The sequence below is a fragment of the Castor canadensis genome, chromosome 15 (genome assembly GCF_047511655.1).
Source record: "Castor canadensis chromosome 15, mCasCan1.hap1v2, whole genome shotgun sequence".
Taxonomy (NCBI): Eukaryota; Metazoa; Chordata; class Mammalia; order Rodentia; family Castoridae; genus Castor; species Castor canadensis.
In genome coordinates this window covers 97,168,266-97,187,488 of record NC_133400.1, presented here as the reverse complement: position 1 = coordinate 97,187,488, position 19,223 = coordinate 97,168,266, and the positions used below count along the sequence as shown (strand labels likewise).

The window sequence follows — 19,223 nt, the reverse complement described above, 5'->3', positions numbered from 1 at the left end:
AAGTAATATTCTTATGCTTGGAAGTCTTTGGTCATCCTAACATACTTTATAACTAAAATATGTATCTAAATTGAATTTTTATCTTTTTTGTTTTCTGTGATCAAGATCATAGGTGTCAAAATTTTTCTGAGTTATCATTCTAATTGCTTTTAGTGTACCAGTACTGAAAACAACAAAAATTATTTTTTGATAACAATTAATAAAAAGTAGGACTTTATTGGAAATAGCTCATAGTTAGATGTATTGGGCTACTATTTTTCCAATTATGTCGTGCATCCATGTATAATATTATTTATTAATATAAAGAGACAAGTTGCAAAATCAATTACATTCTTTCTTCGCATACATCATTCTGTTATTAAAGATTATTTAGTTCAGTGAACCAAAACATGAATTTGTAATCATGAGAAACAAAGTTTAACCAATCTTCCAGGTGACAACTCAATCCTATCCCTGTTCAGTGTTTTGAAAACAAAAAGCTAGAAACCACCCAACATGGAAAAGAATTTATTGTTCTCATTAAAGTCATTCTTTCATTTTTTTTGAAAATATATAAGACGCATTATTTCTTATAGCTAAAAAAAAAAAAAAACCCTAAAACCAAAACAAACCCAAACCAACAAACTAGTATTTCTGTTGCTTTTTTCACGTGAGAGGAGGGAAGCGCTAATTTCACATTGCCTTTGAAGACATAATGTACTTAACAGATTATTTTCATCCTGTGCTGTGTGCACACATACACGTGCTCATATGTCATCAGAACTCTTAGGGTACAATTACCTAATTCTATTTATGGAATTTATCTGCCATATAACCTAGTTGGTAAAGCCAGTTTTCACTGTCAGGGTAATTACAGAATTATCTTTTTGTTGTTGTTTTTTGTGGTACTGGGGTTTGAAATCAGGGCCTGCAGCCCTTTTTTGTGATTTTTTTTTTTTTTTTGAGATAGGGTCTTGTGAACTATTTGCCCAGGCTGGCTTCGAACCACAATCCTCCTGATCTCTGCTCCCTGAGTACCTAGGATTACGGGCATGAGCCCCCCAGCACCTGGCAAAATACTCATTTTTAAATAAAAAGAATTTTTATGTGTTAATAAGGTTTTGTTCTAAATGCAATCTAAAAGGATTTTTCCCAAATGAAATAGGTAAGCCATGTGCCCATCCAGAATTATCTTTTGTCACAAAAAGTCTCTTTTTCTATTGAAACAAATGGACGGATACATGTCTATGTGACATGTTTCAATTCTGATTTCTAGTTCTAAGACAGACAGTTGGATGGGGCCCCAGGTTTGCACTAAGTACGTCGTTTTGAGGAGTTGAGATCCCCTGCCTTTGGTGTCTTTGTAGTGATGTTTTGTCTTTGTGTTGCTCTCAGTAGCTCTGCATTATTTGAGATGAGGTGGGGAAATTGAAAAGGTGAGGTCACTAAGTAAAAAGTACTTACTCCTGAGGACAGTCTGTCCCATAATTAAATTCTCCATGGAATTTACTTGACTTGCAAAAGTAAGGGAATTGATAGGTCATTGACATGGGTGCAGGTCAACACAGTCTGCAAAGGGCACCATGTTTTACAACCATGTTTAAAGCAAGTTGGCACCATTGTGCACAACTGAACAGGTGCACACTGTCTTACGCAGCAGTTCCTTTCTTTTTTAAAAAATTATTCATTTATTCACATGTGCATACATTTTTGGGTCATTTCTCCCCTGTACCCCCCTCCTCCACCTTCTCCCCCTTCCCCCCTCACTTCCAGGCAGAACCTGTTCTGCCCTTATCTCTAATTTTGTTGAAGAAAAGACAGAAGCAAAGCGTTTTTGCTGGTTGAATTAAGGATAGCTATACAGAGAGATTCCTAGCACCACTTTCATGTACAAGTGTGTTACGACCCAAGTTCATTTATCTCTAACTGTTCTTTACACTGGTTCCTGATCCCCTTCTCATGTAAACCTGTGTCGCTTTAAGGTTCTGTATTAGTTCTTCTGGAGTGGGGACATCAAACTGTTTCATGTTTTGGGTTTTCTACCTATTCCTATATCTCCTGTCCATTCTTACAGATATGGGGAAAGACACACTAATATGCACATGACCGTTTACCAAAATAATGCAAACAAATAAATGAGAAAAATGAGGGCCAGGAAAAAACACAGGGTGCAGGGAGAGGGAGGAATTCTTCAGTAGGAAAGGGATGAAATTGGCTACAGTATAAATAAAGTGCTCACCTTGTGCTGATAGAGTAGTCCTTTCAAATGGCCCACAAGGTGATGGAAAGCTGAGGCAGATTGTAACAGAGAGTCCCAGAGTTCATGGCACACATGGAAATTTGATACATGCCCAAGGTTACGTTGTAGATTAGCAGGCAGATGAGAGCCAGTGGTGATCAGGTAATTGATCAGCAAACGGGAAAAATTGTTGGATCTCTACACTGTGCACAGAGCTTTGTCATTTGAAAAACTTTTTGAAGACAACAGAATGGATTTATGTTCATGACCTTGCAATGCAGAAGAATATATTTGGCGGGGAGTGGGTACTGGGGATCAAATGTAGAACCTCCCGTGTTCTAGGCACATGCTCTACCACTTGAGCCAAACCTTCAGTGGTTTTTGTTGTTGTTCGTGTTTTATTTCTCATCCCACAAACTTTCCCTGGTCTGGTCTCAAATTCCCAATCCTACTGCAAACACAGTTTCAACCTGATGTGGCAAACTTCATCCTAGACTGTTTGCTACAAACTCAACTAAATCGTTGCTTTCCATGTTTATTCCCAGCTTTACATCGTTAATTTTTTTATTGGCCATCCTGGGGGTTAGATTCAGGGCTTTGTGCTTACTAGGCAGATGCTCTACCCCTTGACCACGCCCCTGGTCCTTCAATCTTAGATCTTGACTCCAATGTCAGCATCTCTCTCTGCTTCTTCAAAATTGTACCCTGTTTAAAATTGTACTTCCTCCCATATCCCTTTGCTCCTTCATTTTTTCCCACAGCACCTAAGTCCTCTAACAAACTATTTTTACATATTTATTTTGTTTACTACCTGATTGGCTATAAGAGGGTAATTTCTTTAAAGAATTTTTGTGTTCCAGTTAATCAGTGATGAATAGCATCAGTTCCTTGAACAGGGCCTGAAAGCGTTCTCCTGTTGTATGCACTGAGCTTGGTGAGCTTGAGTTTGGGGTTTACCACTCCTGTTCCAGAGCTGCATATTCTGAGGCACTCACCCAATGGGAAGGGACCTTCCACCTTTGTCCATTCCGCTTTGAGTTGGCTACCCTAGACTGACTTGTCTACATTCATCCCTTCTGGCATCTTGTGGGATGCCTGCTTTCCCTGCTGGCCTGTGGCAAGGGGTCACTGCTCTTCTCTTTGCCTTCCTCTTGCCTCCTTGGGGAGTCCTGCAATCCAAACAATGGGTTAGCAGTATGGGGACTGCAGTGTATTGGTGAAGAAAGGGAGGGTTGCTTTGGCCCTGTCAAACTAGACTTGACTTGTCACCACATCTATTCTCCCACACTGCACTGCACAAGGCTTGAGTGTGTAGAGTGTGGCACCTAGCCATTCTCCTGGGTACAATCTAGGAATCAGGGTGGAAGTTCGCCTTGATTTGCAGTGATCCGTCAAGTCCAGAAGGGATGGAAGCCCTGGCTTTCCACTGCCCCTCCCTGCCCCTTGGCTCTGGAAACTTCACCTATCTTAGACTGGAGATTCTGAGCTCTTTAATCTTCATTCTCATCCCAAGGCATAAGGGCCTTGCTCTTTGCTATCCAGAAGGAGAGCTTGTACTATGGCCAGGCCCCTTTCAAAAGACTGGAGTTGTCTCTGCATTGAATTTTCAAAGCTATTTTTAAAAACCAAAGCCAAAGGTAATATTTTTTTTGGGGGGGGGGTCTTTCTCTTGAAATGACTCTTTCTGGAGTTGAGGGGCAGTTGATGCTTCATTGTGTTGGTTTAAGAGGACTGAGGGGTAAAGGAAGTCCTTAAAGCAAAATGGAAGAGGGGCGGAGCACAGGACACATCATCCTATTAGAAGTTATTTTTGAAGAAAAAGAAGTGAAATCAAAGAAGAAATATATCCCTGTCCTTTCCCACTCTGATTTCTACTTCAAAATTAATTCTTCTGTATTTGTTTTCTGGAGAATGGTTCTTGAATATTCTCTCTCCTCTTTCTGTGAAAATGTCAGTCCCATATTCATTTCGGGGAGATGGCTTGTTCTTAATATCTCTGTGTGCAGTCATCTGAGATTTTCCATTTGTTCCAGTGCACTTGAAGGACTGATTTGGTGTTGAGATTTATAGCTCGTATCCACTGAACTTGGACATCACCATTTCGTGTTTACCATACATCTTTCATAGCATAATGATTTCTAAGCTTCATTTAACTTGATTCACACTAAACAAGTATGCTTGGAGGATGGGATGGCTGGAAAGAAAGGACGGCTTGCTTCCTAGTGCTTTGGGGTTCTGCCACCTTGTTTTTGCTGCATTATTATAGCTGGCCTTTTAGTGAGATTAGTCCAGTACTTTTTTCAAAGGCTCATTTAAAATACCTGCTTAAGAAGGATCTGGGTCAGGTGGAAATGAAAAACCAAAGTGAATTGCTATTTAATGTGACAATCCATCAGCTGGGTCAAATGCCTTCAACTTTTTGTTTATATCATTGGTAATTTGAGGCAAAGGGAACTGGCAGTTTGCCAGGATTTGTTCCATTTTATTTTCTCTTTCCAGAGATATTTAAAAAAGAAATTTCACTATAAAGAAACTGAATCTCAGGCTGTAGGGCTAATAGTTTTTGTTTTGTTTTAGTAGATTCTCTACCTGTGAACATGAAAGTTAAAGGTAGTCATTACAAAAGAATTTCAGTGTTTGGAAAGTGGCTGCATGGAGTGTACATGCTAAGTTCCATATATATATATTTTCCCCATGAACTAATTTTGTAGGGTGACAGCACAGAGTCACCCTACAAAATACTTAATACTTTTATTAAGGTATGGGAAGTAAGTACACCTCTGAAGCAAATACATGAAAGGAGGTAGAGATCTTGTGGCTGATTCTGTGAGACTTTTCCCAGAAAGTTGGAGAAGGTAGAATGCAATACACAGATGTCTTTAATAGAGCTATATGTATTTTATATTAACCTAATTGGCAATAGTAGAATGGTTCCCTATTTGGGGGCCCACAGAATAACATTTCCCAAGAAATTTTTCGAACTCAATTTGAAACTTTATTTGAAACCATTTAACTTTTGAGGTGAATGTCAATCATCTTTTATTGAAAAGAATTTTCAGTTTGTAGAGAAGATAGTTTCATAGAGAAGATAGTACTTCATATTAGCTGACAGAACTTCATATGCTTTAGGTGGCATTAATAATATGACTGGACATTATTTGCCAAAATACATTGATCTGTTTTAGAAAATATCCTCCATTTTGACCTAATGATTCAATTCTCAGACAAATGGTTTTATAAATTCCATTGACACTCTTTAATTTATATTGAGGAAGCACTCATTATGATCACAGTTCTACCAAATCCAGTTGGCTGGATTTATGAATTTCTAAGATATTTGCATTTGTTTTTACTGAATAAGATGATTTGAAGTACAGCTGAAGTGGAAATAAAAAGGTTTAGGTGCGGTGGTAGTAACTCTACTTTGGGTGGATTATGAGTTATTGAAAAGAACCACTTTAAACTTCATTTTTCCCTTTGAGTCATAGAAACTCAGGTAGTTAATTAGTCTACATCTAAAAATGAGACTGAAGTAATTGTTGCACTTCTTCAAAGCAACAGATGCAAATGTACCCTATAGGTTTTATGTGAGCTCACAGAGTAAAGCAACTGGGGAAGAAAATCTGCCTAAGAGAAGGAAGACTTGGAAAATAAAGGGAAATGCATATGCCAGTGACCTGGCTTCTCATATCAGTAGAACTCGCAGTAATTCTTTATTTGGAAGGCCCTCCTTCCCTGCTGGACCTTGAGTTACTGCTGCAAAGCCTCTGTTACAACTGGTTGCTGGGAAGCACCCTTTTCCTAGGATGTCTGAAGGTAGTCTTGTCTGTTATCAGTGACTCATAGATTGATATTGAGTCTTTATTATCTGTGTTTCCTTGCTGGGAGCTAGGAGGATGGAGGCCCCTGGAAAGTGAGACAGGAAGAGCAGGGTGTGCTGCTGTGTGCTGGGTCGCAGTTATGGGGACTGAGAAGAGAGGCAGAGATAGGAGTGTGCACAGACTGGACTCTGCATTGGGATTCTGAGGAGGGCTGCCTCCAGCCAACAGCCTCGAACTTGAAATTAGACTGTACCAGCATGATCCTCCTGATGGTACATTGGAAAACCTTGGGAGCTCTTTCTTGAAGAAAATACTATCTGAATAAGAACTTGGATGTGTAGCTGTGCTTGTAGTGTACAGATTTATTCATCTCCCTAATCATCAGAATTTTATAAGACTTGATGATTTGTAGGAGTGGTAGAGAAACCCCTTATGGTTTTCTTAAGTGAAAAGGAAGGAAGGAAGGAACCATGTTTACTGAGGTGCTGCTTTAAAAGCAGAACAAAATTTCATGTCTATAAATTTAGTATAAATAGAATTATATAAATCAGTAATTGTCCATAGTTGTTGGCATTCTCCAGACTAATCTACCTAAACCAGAATATTTCTATAATTTTTGCTTATGGATAAATTATAAAACGTGATGTTTTGTAATGAAATAAGAGTAACTAAGGTAGAAGTAACTATTCAACTTCAAAAATAATTTATTGCTGCAATACATTGATTCATTCAACAAATTTCTATTGAGTACCTTACCGGGCCCCATCCTCTGTGCTGGGGGTGGGGGAGGAGGGTCTGAGTGAAGTGGATGAGTAGATGAGTGTCCAGTGCTGAGGAACTCGCCTTGTCATGATGTCAGCCATTGGCCATAGAAAGACGATTCCATTTCATTTCAGCTGCATTTCCTCTCATGTTCTGATAACTTTTTTGAGTTAGCATTTTTTCCTGGCGAGTTTTTTTTTTCATTTTCACAAAAGAATCACAGTGAAGATGCGTGTTTACCTATATTTACTTGGCAAATAAAATTAATTCTTTCAAAAATCATGCATCAAAAGGCTTCTGTCTGTTAGAAACTGTTTTTGGTGTAAGTGGATCTGAAACTGTAGTGAGTTATGGAGGATAAGCAGTGACAGAAGGGTGAATTGGAAGTGGCTGTGAACTAAGCTTTGCGCCAGTGTGAAAGGTGAACTAGAAAGAGGAGTGTGTGTGTGTGTGTGTGCGCGTGTGTGTGTGTGCACACATGCACAGTAGGTCAGCAATACATACATGTTGCATATTGCATGCTTTCATTTTGCATCTCTTCCAAAAGATTAAAATCTAAAACCACTATAGGACCTTCTCAGTCTTGCTCACAGAATGAGAGTAGCCTCTGGTAGGAGTTCCTTGAAATAAAATGTAATGACATTTTAGATGATTGCACAGCTGAGATTTTTCTCTTCTTCCTAGCTTCTAGGTCTTATAAGTTGGATGGTATTAGGGCAACAAGTTACAAATGCAATGGAATAAGGAAGAGGTCACATCTGAAAGGGCGCACTGATTTTGGAAACAAATATCACATTAATACTTTTAAAAGTTGAAAAAATGAGGACTTTTCAGCAAGAGAGACCCATCTTATGTTTTAATAGATAATTAATATTTTGATTTAGACTACACAAAAGCCTCAGCTATTAAGAACACATGCAGTTGTAGATCCTTAGATCTTTGAGAAAAAGGTAGGTTGCCTCATTTCTATTGGCACGAAAATGGAAGCATAAAGGCGGTGTCGCTTTTCCTCCTGAGCAGTCATCCGCTGATGCAAAAGGAACGCAGGCTTGCTACGTGGTCCTTTACCTCCAGTCACCATTGTGCTTTATGGAACAACTGGAACTAGGTGGCACCAGGACAAGAGTGTCACAGGGACCTTTTTTGGAGATTGTCGTAGGGATTATCACGAGGATTATGATTGTCATAAGGACTTTTATGAAGAAACCAATTACAAATTTCTTCGTCTTTGCTTGGTAGTTACCAGCTGGCGAGTGGATACAAGCCTGCCCCGATGGATCTGAGCTTAATAAAACTCACCCCCTCTCAGGAAGCAATGGTGGACAAGCTGGCAGAAAATGCTCACAATGTGTGGGCCCGGGATCGAATCCGGCAGGGCTGGACTTACGGCATCCAGCAGGTACGTGGGAGGCTCAGCACGCAGACCGAGGTTCATTTAGCTGGGAATGAGCGTCCCTTCTAGCCGGACAGGTTAAACCAAGAAGTTTCAAAACTTGTTCTGACATCTTAACGCACGTATGCACACATGTGCCTGGCTAGCGTGGGACCTCAGAAATGAGACGAAAGCTCTTCCTACGACTGTGATTGTAACATGGTTTTGTGGCATTTCTCTCTTTGAGATGGAATTGTAGAAGGGGCATTTGAAATATGAAGCGTAAAGTAAAGTAATGGTAAAAATGGATCTGCAGTTCCTTCTTCACCACCCCAGGGCCTGAGTTAGAATTCCAGCGTTCGCTGTTTTTGAGTGGTAGCTGACCTGTCACATGTGGCACAGCACCCTCGGAAGGGCGGAGTCTTTACATGACCACGTATTCAGCACTGTCTGGGAATGGTCACACCCAGAAGGACAAATAAAGACTATGACAGTCTTGTATCAGTTCACAGAAGGTTTTATCACTAATTGCATTTTTTGTTAAATTTAGGAAAAAACAATTTTTTCCATTAGAGAGGGGATCCTTCTGGGGTATGTATATGGAGGCAGCATAGCAGAGGGGCTCAAAGCAAATTTTACTTCAGCCCTTAGTGACATTACTATTTAAGTTAAAGTCTCACAACTTAAATCCTTAAATTATTTAACTTTGTTATATAATGTGCGTATGCAAAAGGGGACCAAGGTGCCTGGTGCCTAACAAATACTGTGTAACACTTCTCTATTGCCTAGAGTTCTACAGTTTTCTTCCCCTTCCCTTCCTTTTCCTCTTCCCTTCCCCCTTCCCTTCCTCCTCCCCTTCCTCCTCCCCTCCCCTCTTCCCTTTCCCCTCCTTTCCCTTCCTTCCCTTCCCTCCCTCCCCCTCATCCCTTGTCCTCCTTTTCTTGGTGCAATATCTACTTAAAGATTGTCAGGCAAAATATGAATTATTGCTCAAAGGTTTGGACTATGGTTCTGTACAAAGCCTAACAGATGGCTTGCAAGATGCTTTTCTAAAGCCCTTCTAATCTGTCATTTAGAAGAATAAAGAAAACTTAACTAGGTTTGTTTCACCCCATCAAATGATTTTTTTGCATTGAATTCAGCTGGTCATAACCAATGAGAATGTCAACCTAGATCAGATCAAGTTTATGTGTGTGTGTGTGTGTGTGTCTGTGCTTGTGCACATGCACATGTATGTGTGCTAACCCTAACCTCATACTAGAGAGGCACACTGTCTACTGGTCTCTGCCGAAGGAAGACCCACTTGCCTGGATGACCACGTGTGTCTGCCAGGCAAGTCAGCTTTTCCCTGAGCTCTGCTTCCTTCTTGAACATTGAGAAACACGGCCCTGTCTGCGTTGGGGGCGGGGCTCCCCTAGGAGTCCTTTCTCCAGTCCTTCTTCCAGCTCCCACCCACCCTCATGCCCTCCCCACTGACACAGTAGTCTGTTGTGTGGTCTGAATGATGGTCGTCATTGACTTCTCCCCTCTCTCTCATTGATGGTTGATGGCGTCTGGCTTAGGACTGGCCTGTAAACTCCTTGAAAGCAGGAGCTGGTCATTCCTGTCCTCTATCATGGTTCATCTCAAGCATCAGTGAACCCAGGAGCCCTGGGGAGCTCCTTTGACTGTGCAGTTCTAGCATCCCATCTGCTGAGATTCCCCAGGGGCTTGGACATTCCAATTGGAAAGCTTTGGGGGCAGCACCTTGGCAGTAGGTCTAGAAGCTGCCTTGGTGGTGCAAGGTTTTGCTTGTTTATTTGGAGGGCTTTGGAGTGGCCCTGTCTGGACAAGCAGCCCAGACAACTTGACTCCAGTGGAGGTGGCAGTGGGTGTTCAGACATTCAGAACTAGGGATGGATTAATCAGTACAAACTTGCTAGAAAGAGGAAAGAAAGAAGACACAAAACAGGTTTCCTTACTCCTGTCTACCAGGACAATGCCTGTCCACTCCCATAGCTTTGGTTTGTTTTTGTTTTTTGAGATAGGGTCTGGCTGTGTAGCTCAGGTTAGCCTCAAACTTGTCATCCTCCTGCCTCAGACTTCTGAGTGCTGGGATTACAGGCATATACTACCATATCCAGCTCATCCCTTCAGCTTTTTGTGTGTGCAGAAGAAAGTGTGGGGACATCACAGCTCCCAGTTCCTCCTATGCCAAGGCAAATTTGGAATTGATTATGCTTCTTGAAATATGGAAACATTGCAAATCCTCAGCAGTCTCAGCAGGTAGATGGAAGGATGGACTTTCCTCAGTGATGGGGCCTTTGCACTTGTAGCAGTTGACATATCTCTATCCATCTCTGAATGTAAGGCTTCTATCTCCTCTAAGATTAGGCATTCTTTTGCCAAGATTGCAAAGTAGTCGCCTCCACGCTTTGTCAGCAACATTTGAAATAGTTTTTTTTTTTAAACCGGAGCCTCTGGTATAATAGACCAATTATGAATTTTGTAGTCATTTCAGGATTCTTGACATTGCCTGGCATTACCTGGTTTCACTGGTTTATGGAGTTGACCTGGTGCCTATTTTCTTAGCTGTTGAAGGGACACAGAATGGCTGTTGTAACACACATTGTGAAGAAGAGAAAGCACTTGTGTTGTCCCTTGACTCACAGTCACTGAAGAGTGCTAACCGCTAATTTGGCCCTTCTTACAACAAAGACTTGGCAGCAAATTGGAAATTATATCTTCTCTGAGTTAACCCATCACCTGTAACTATGGCAAATGGAAGTTGGTTAGAGAACAGTAAAGCTGGCTTTTGTTCCTATCCTTATTCTTTCCCCCTTTCCATGGAGGAGGCTGTTTTAAGTTGATGCACTTGTTCCTTTGCATAAAGCTCTAAACTAATGATGTTTTGGTAACTTCTGGAGCCTGGGAAGGCAAAGAGAGCAGAGAGATGGGCAACGTTGACCCTTGGAGAATTTGAATTTTGCTGTATCAGTTGCTGCTTCATTTCCAAAAGCTGCTGGCATAGTTTGGATAACTGCATGCCTTTCTCCTGCCCTGCAGGATGTGAAGAACAGAAGAAACCCTCGCCTTGTTCCTTACACCCTCCTGGATGACAGAACCAAGAAATCAAACAAGGACAGCCTCCGTGAGGCAGTGCGCACCCTGCTGGGCTATGGCTACAACCTGGAAGCCCCAGACCAAGACCATGGTATTGGCTTGACTTTGTCCTCTGCCCTCTAGTTGCAAAATCATGTAATAGTTCTTCAAAGCCAAGTAAAAGGAGGGGGCAAGATGGCGTCTGCTAGTCTGAGTGTGTGCTGTAGGCCAGTGGATTAGCCCCAGCCCTCAGTCTGGTGGCTCAGTGCACAGTGATTCTGCAGAAGAGAGGGGCTCACCTTACCCAAGTGTCTTCAATGTGCAGTGGTCTCTGTGATGATACCCCACCCACCACCTTGCCAGTCCTCCTCCAGACATGTTGGTTTCAGTTGATATGGAGATGCTAGTGGAGTAGGAGCTGGAGGGGGGATTCATGACCTCCATAGAAATAAATCTCAGTATTCATGCTCATACATATCAGTAGTGGTTAATCACTTAATATGATGTTTTTCCTTAAGGAAACACATTAACATAGGCACTCAATATCTGTTGAGTTATTGGAGTTTTAATAGTGCTATGGAGAACACATTTCCTTTAAGTAAGAGCCAGGTGTGGTGGGGAACATGTATAATCCCAGCACCCCAGAGGCCAAGGCAGGAGGATTGTGAGTTTACGGTCAACCTGGGCTGCATAGTGTGACCATGTCTCAAAACAAAAACAACACATATTCCTTAAAAATAGTACCTTTTAAGACTATGACTTAAAATAGCTGACTCTTCAACCCTTTGCTGTGCTATTTGATTTCGTATTAATATTTATGTTTCAGAATTGGTGAAAATGAAATGAGTGCTGTGTTTCCTTGTAGTTCCTGTTTTTTTTTTTTTTTTTTTGGCAGAAAGTTAAAAAACTCTGTCCCAGTTATCTTTTAATGGCTAACATTTTTGTGGTATCTGTGCATACAAATGAGTTCAGATAACACTAGCTGACATTTACATACTGCTTCATATGCAGGTGTCATGTGCAATGAGAGTTTTCAAGACCTTGACGATTAATTATGACTCACATGTCGCAATTGTTTCATCCATTCTTCTCTGGTGAACATTTGGGTTGTTTCTAGTTTGGGGTATGAGCAAGGCTGCTATGAACATTTGTACACAAGTCTTTTTGCAGACTTAGGCTTTCATTTCTCTTGGAGTCAATGCCCTGGATCATATTTTTATATTTGTAATTGTCTCTTTATTGAATGCTATTTTAAAAAAAATCCTACTTTATTGAATGTTAAGTACCATGTCAGATATTGCAAGTATTTTCTGCCAGCTAGTAGGTTGCCTTTTCATTACTGAGGTCTTTCAAAGAGAAGACATTCTTAATTTTGAAGTCCATTTATGACTTCTTAATGTTATAATTGTAAGCTTTGTGTCCTAAGAAATCTTTGCCTGTACAAAAAAACCCCAAAGATTATGTTTTCTTTCAGAGTTCCATTATTTTAGCTTTTCCATTGAGGTCCATGATCCAGTTTGAATTAGTTTTTGTTTATGATGTGAGGTTAAGGTCAAGGTACATTTTTTATACGGATGGATGTCTATGTGTTTGAGCACCATTTGTTGGAACATTTTCTTTTCTGCATTGGATTATCTTGGCGTTTTTTGTCAAACTCTATTAAGCATAGTTGTATCAGTCTATTTATAGACTGTATATTATGTTCCATCGAGCAGTCCTTAGGGTAGATCACACTGCATCATAATGAATCTTGAAATTGGGTAGGGTCAATCCTCCAACTTCTTTTTTGTAAGGATTTCATTACTTTTATTTTCCCTTTACATTTCTGTATACATTTTAGATTCAACTTGTCAGTTTAATTATTGTGGTATAATTACTCCTGAATTTATAGATCAATTTGGGGAGAATTGATACTTTAACTATATATTTAGTCTGCCAATTCATGAATGTGGTATATACCTCAGTTTGTTTTGGTTCTCTTTAGTTTATTTTGGTATTGTTTTGTAGTTTTACTTCATTTGTTGTATTAATCTGATATTTTTATACTATTGTAAATTAAATTAGTTTTAATTTCATTTTGTTTTCCAGCTACTTAATTCTAATTTGAAATACATGTCTGATATTTGTAGATTGACCTTGTATCCTTTGATCTAGGTAAAATTTACATATCAGTTCTGTTAGGTTGTTTGGTAAATTCCATAAAGATCTTTGCAAAAATAATCATGAGTTCTACATGAAAAAAAAAACTCCTCTTTATTTTTATAATCATCACATGAGTCTTTTGCTTTTTGATTTGTTGAACTTGTAAGGAATTCAGAACAATGTGAAAGAGAAGTGGTGAGAGAAGTTATTCTGCCTTAGGCAAAGCCTTGGGGGAAATTTTTAATGCCTCACTCTTGAATATTATGTTAACATTGGGTTTTTGAAATAGATGTCCTTTATCATTTTGAAGAGATTTTCTTCAATTCCTAGGTTTTTGAGAGCTTTTGTCATTAATGGGGTTTTAAATTTTGTTAAGTGCTTTTTTTGCCACTAAGAGGATTGTTTTATTTATTTTATTCTGTTGATATTTTGAAAAATACTGACTTTTGAACATTAAACCAAGTTTTCATTTCTAGAATAACTCATTAGCCATTATGTATTATCATTTTTTTTTTACATATAGCTGGATTCTGTGTGCTAATGTTTTGTTTAGAGGTTTTACATCTGTGTTCATAGGAATAATGGCATGTAATTTTATTTTCTTTGCAATTTCTTTATCAGCTTTTGATATTAGGTTAAAGCTGGCTTCATAATGTAAGTCGCAAATGGTTCCTTCTTCCTCTACTTTCTGAAAGACAATATGTTAGTTTGGGATTTTTTTTTTTTTGCTAAATATTTGATTGAGTTTATTGCTTCAACCATCTGGGCTTGAAATTTTATTCTATAGAATAAAATGTTTATTGATTCATTAATTCACTTAATTGAAGTTGCCATATTTATTGCAATTTCCATTGTGTCCTTACTATCCTTTTAATGTCTGTAGGATCTATAGGACATCCGATTTTTCATTACTGATATTGTAGTTTCTTTTGTTTCTCTTTTTGTCTTTACCACTGTTCTTAGGGATTGATTTTATAAATCTTTTAAGGTAGTTTACATTATCTGTAATTTTTTAGAGTCAAACTTTCAAACATTTATTTACTTTGCCACATCACCTAGCTTGAATTATTATGAGTAAACTGTCATGATTGTGACTATGTCATATGTTTCCTCAAGAAAGTTTTATACTATTGAGTGACCGCGGCATCCTATGGAGAAGCTCAGTCTTTTGCCATAGTGTTTAGAAATTCTCGTTTTACAAGCCCACAAGTCTTCTTTGAAATGACCAGTTACTAGTCCTTCCTTAGTGAAATGTGTGTGTGTGTGTGTGTGTGTGTGTGTGTGTGTGTGTGTGTTGGGGGAAATCCCCTGTAGTTTTATAATCTGACACATCAATTGTTTTATATCTCTAGGTTTTCATTTCTTCCTACATGAATCTCCATAAGTATATAATTATCTCTTTTTCTTCCCCTCCCCCACTGCTTCATGTCAAATGTTTTGGAAGTTCCTTACATTTACTAGGAATACTTGTGACATTGCTTTCCTTATACTCACTGAAAATTACAGAGAGAGATTGGTATCAATGTCACCCTCCCTCAAGTACCAAGTTACAAAAGACAGCAGGAGAACTACAGTGAAAATGGGACTGGGGTATTATGTCTCAGAGAAATGATAAATGATTAATCATAACCTTGAGAATTCAAGGAAAGAGTTAATTAAAGTCAATGTTCATGAAGGAGAATACATAGAAATGTTCAATAAATGCCAGAAAAATTACTAGTGATAATTACATTTTAAAGATATTACCACTTGAAGGTATAACATATTTAATTACATTTGATAAATTTACTGTTAGAGAGAAAGTTATTCCAAGATGATTCTGGATAAGTAAGATGTTATTCTGATGACTTACAGTGATTTACACTATTTCCCTGTGGACAGTCTATGGCTACCTACTTTCTTGGGAATCAAGTGAGTTTTAAGAAGAAAGCAAAAATGCTTATATCCTAGTTGGCTGCCATATTTGAAATTCTTATTTCCTTTTGATTTTAACACATAGACATTGAACATCCACTGCACCCATTCCTGGGACTCAAGGATGAGAAGATAGTTTTGCCCTCAGTGCAGGCAGAGAAGATAGACTTAAATTACTAATACTGTCAGAGTGAAAGAGTGCCCACTTAACTCAGCTTGATGATGTGTAGGAAATCTTCAAAGAGGAGATATGTTACTTATCTACTGCTGTCTTATGAATTGTCCCACCCCCCAATCTTAATGCCTTAAAATAATAGACATTGATTTACCTGGATGTTTCTACAAGTTAGGAATTTGAGAGTGACTTAGTAAGCTGGATCTGAATCCTAGTCTCTCTTGAGGTCATTAACAAGTTGGCCAGGTCTACAGTTGTCTGACAATGGAGGATTTGATACTGATACCACTCACTTACATAACTATCAGCTAAAGGCCTCATTGCCTCTCTGGCTGTTAGCAAGAGACATAGCCAGAGAGACTCAACCAGATGGACACAGCCTTACCATCTTGACTTCTTCCTAGAGGTGCTTGAGTGTCTTCCCATGACAGCAAACATAAGGAGGAAGTTGCAGTGCCTGTTATAATTACTTTCATTGTATTCTATTTGTTTCAAGTGAATCGTTGAATGAAGCCAACACCTTTCAAGTGTGGTGTGACCAAGTATGTCATATCTTACAACCATCAAAACAAGCAAAGCTAGGATGCAATTTAGAAGGATGAGTTTACACATATCTGGTGCAACTTGGCTTTTGTATTACCAGGTTCATGCATCCCAGGTGGAGAGAATGGTATATATAAAGATGAGGAGACCCAAGGGCGGATTATAAACAGGAATTTCAGAGGACTTTGTATGACCAGATATAGAATGGAATTTTTAGAATGGCAAGAGACTAAGTAGAGAAAGCATGGATTGAAAGTGACTTTTTAATAAGAAAAAAAGTGACTCTGGTACCTCCTTGGAGAACCAGCTGAATATAATCAAAACTCGAGGGGAGGACAGTAGTTTGGTGACTAAAAAAGATGAGTGGATAAGGAATGTTGGTGGCCTGATTTTAGGCAGAACAGAAAATAGGGTAAAAAATTTGATATTTATAAGTAGGAAAAGCAGGAGGACAGAGGAGGTGTTTGGCTTGGTAGATAACATGTTCATCCAAATTCATAGGGAACACAGGAATTAGAGCAGATGGAGGTGCGGTGGTGTGGAGAGTCTGTGTTTGCTTTTAAATACTTTGAGTCCAAACTTCATGTGAGAGAATTATACAGAGATACCAAGTCTCAAATGCATCCATAGGTATAAATCTGAGATTGTTGTTAGAGAACCAGAGAGTTAAACATTTCCTTTTTTATGGGAGAAATCTGGAGACATTTATATGCTAAAGGAAAGAACCAGTAGAAAGGGAAAAGTTGAAAAATAGAGGAGCAAGGATAGACCATGATGAAATGTAATCTCTAAAGAGAGGGAATTCAGAGCATGGGTGAAGGGATTGGCCTGATACAAAACAGAGACCACTCCCTCCCCTAAGTTTAGTGGGAGAGAGGTAAGGATTGGAGAGACTGTAGAAACCTGTGTACATGGAAAATCCCAAGAGAACCAATAGAAGTCCTACTGTGCAATACTGTTTTCTGGTTGAGAGAGAAAATAAAGTCTCCTTGGACATGTTTTTTTCTTCCACATTTTGAGTATGTAATCCCACTGCTTCCTAACCTCCATAGTTACTGGTGAGACATCAGCTGCCCATCTTGTGAGTGATGAGTTGCTCCTCTCTCCCTGCCTTCAAGGTTCTCGCTCTGTCTTTAAGCAGTTCAATTTTGATGTGTCAGGTGGGACTTTGGCTTTAGAGCATTTTGAAGTTCATTGAGCTCCTTAGATGAATAAATTAACATTTTCATTGAAGTCAGAAAGGTTTTAACCATTCTTTATTCAACCAAATTTTCATCCCTTTTCTCCTCTCCTCACCTGTGTGCCATTCACAACGTGTATGCTTGCTTCTATCCCACAGGCCTCTAAAATTCTTATTTTTCTTCAGTCATTTTCTCCTGGTTTTAACACTTGATAATCTCAATGGACTTTTATTCAAGTTCATTGATTCTTTCTTCTATTGACTTAAACCTGTGTTGGACCCTTCTAGTAAATTTTTAGTTTTAGCTAATGTACTTTTCATCTCTAGAATTTCTATTTGGTTTTCTTTCTTTATTGAAGATCTCTACTCGTGAGCATCATTCTCATGCTGTGCTTATTTCTTTATACATGGTTTCCTTGAACATATTAAAATAGCTAATTTAATGTAATTGTCTGAGTCCAACACTAGGGCTTCCTCACGGACAATTTCTATTGACTGCCCCGCCACACACATCATATATGAGACATAGACTTCCTCGTTTCTTTTCATGTCTCAGTATTTTGTTGTTGAAAATTGGACATTTGAAATAATACAATGTGGAATCTGGACTCTTCCCCATCTGGGATTTGGTGTTGTGCTTGTTGTTATTGTTTGTTTGCTTAGTGATCTTTCTTAACTAATTTTGTGGAGTCTGTGTTGTTTGTTATGTGTGGCCATGGCCAATGGGTATCTGTTCCTTAGCTTAGTCGTCAGCCAGTATTAGATTGATACTTTCTTAAATGCACAGGATTAGTAAGCCTAGAGAGAGGCTCCAAATGCATGTTGGGGAATGCCTTTGGCACTGAACCAGGCAGCTCACAAGTTCACCTTATCTGCTGTTTGTGCAGAGCCTCAAGGTCTTCCAAGGTGAGGGCTGAGGGCCTTCTCAGGTGTTCCCTGAACACATGCACAGCCAAGGGCATGAACATGGCCTTTTAGAAGATGCTTGAGTTCCTGGCAGTCTGCAGTGGACTTCTAATCTCCAGATGTTTCCTTTAGTGCTTTGCTTAGCTGTTGTCTCAGATGTTATTGCAAACTTAAGGAGATGCAGTGTTAAAAACTTGCCTGTGATGATTTTCAACAAATGTCCCCATGGAAAAGACTTTGTATTAGGTAAGCTCTAAGTCAGGTGGAACACAGACAAGCCTTGTGAGTGAGATTTTCCAAAGAAATTACCAGAAGGTAAAACCATGACAGTTATATGGAAATTGGGCTTTGGAGGGGCTCCAATCCTGTTCTGCCTGCTCCAGAAACTTCTAGGTGGCTTGTTTCACTATGTTCCAGGAGTTGTTGGTTTTCAGTGGGACCAGAGAAAGTGGTATGGGAATATTGTAGTTAAAACACCACTAGGCTTATGGTTCTTAGATTGGGCCATATTTATTTAATATACTCCTTAGATTGTTGACACCAGAGTTCTGGAATAAATGTTGCCAGTGTTCGCAATGATTTTGTGGGGAAGAAGATTTCTAGAGGCCCTTACTCTGTCATTCCTGCAGACACCAGTCAGCAACAAAGGTTAGAACTAGCTGCTGTTTGGGATGGAACAGAGAGAAGACTGAAAACAGATAAGATTGCAAAGGGCACTCATGGTTCAATCAAGGGTAGAACCAATGAGTTAGCAGTGGTGCCAAACTACTCAGCAAGCAAGTATAGATGCTGGGAGTAAAGACAGTTAAATTGGATAAGATTTGGGGTTAACAAAGCAAGTGGGAAGAAGGGTAATAGGGAATAACCTATGGGTTGCTATTTAGGTAAGGAAGGAAGTTAATGAGTTTGCAGAGTGAAAGTGTTTGCATAAGGAAATAAGAAAGTTGGGAGGTGAAATGGTGTTCATATAATGACATAGTCTCTCAGTTTTGAGAATTAACAGTTAGAGCTCTTGAGAGTTGGTCAACAAATTTCTGTCCTATGTGATTAGTGAACAATGAGGCCGATGGTATGCATTCCACAACAGAAGTTGAGATCATGTTTCTTGT

At 39.3% G+C, this 19,223-nt stretch overlaps 1 protein-coding gene across 13 annotated transcripts in view; it reads left to right on the top strand.

The window, feature by feature from the left end:
• The window catches only part of Ryr2 (ryanodine receptor 2), a 591,935-nt gene that overhangs the window by 359,919 nt on the left and 212,793 nt on the right, over positions 1-19,223 (top strand). For all 13 annotated transcript variants that reach the window (XM_074056805.1, XM_020157460.2, XM_074056803.1 and 10 more), the window contains 2 exons: positions 8,041-8,200; positions 11,219-11,366. In XM_074056805.1, coding sequence (XP_073912906.1) covers positions 8,041-8,200; positions 11,219-11,366 — 308 coding nt within the window. The remainder of the gene's footprint in view (positions 1-8,040; positions 8,201-11,218; positions 11,367-19,223) is intronic.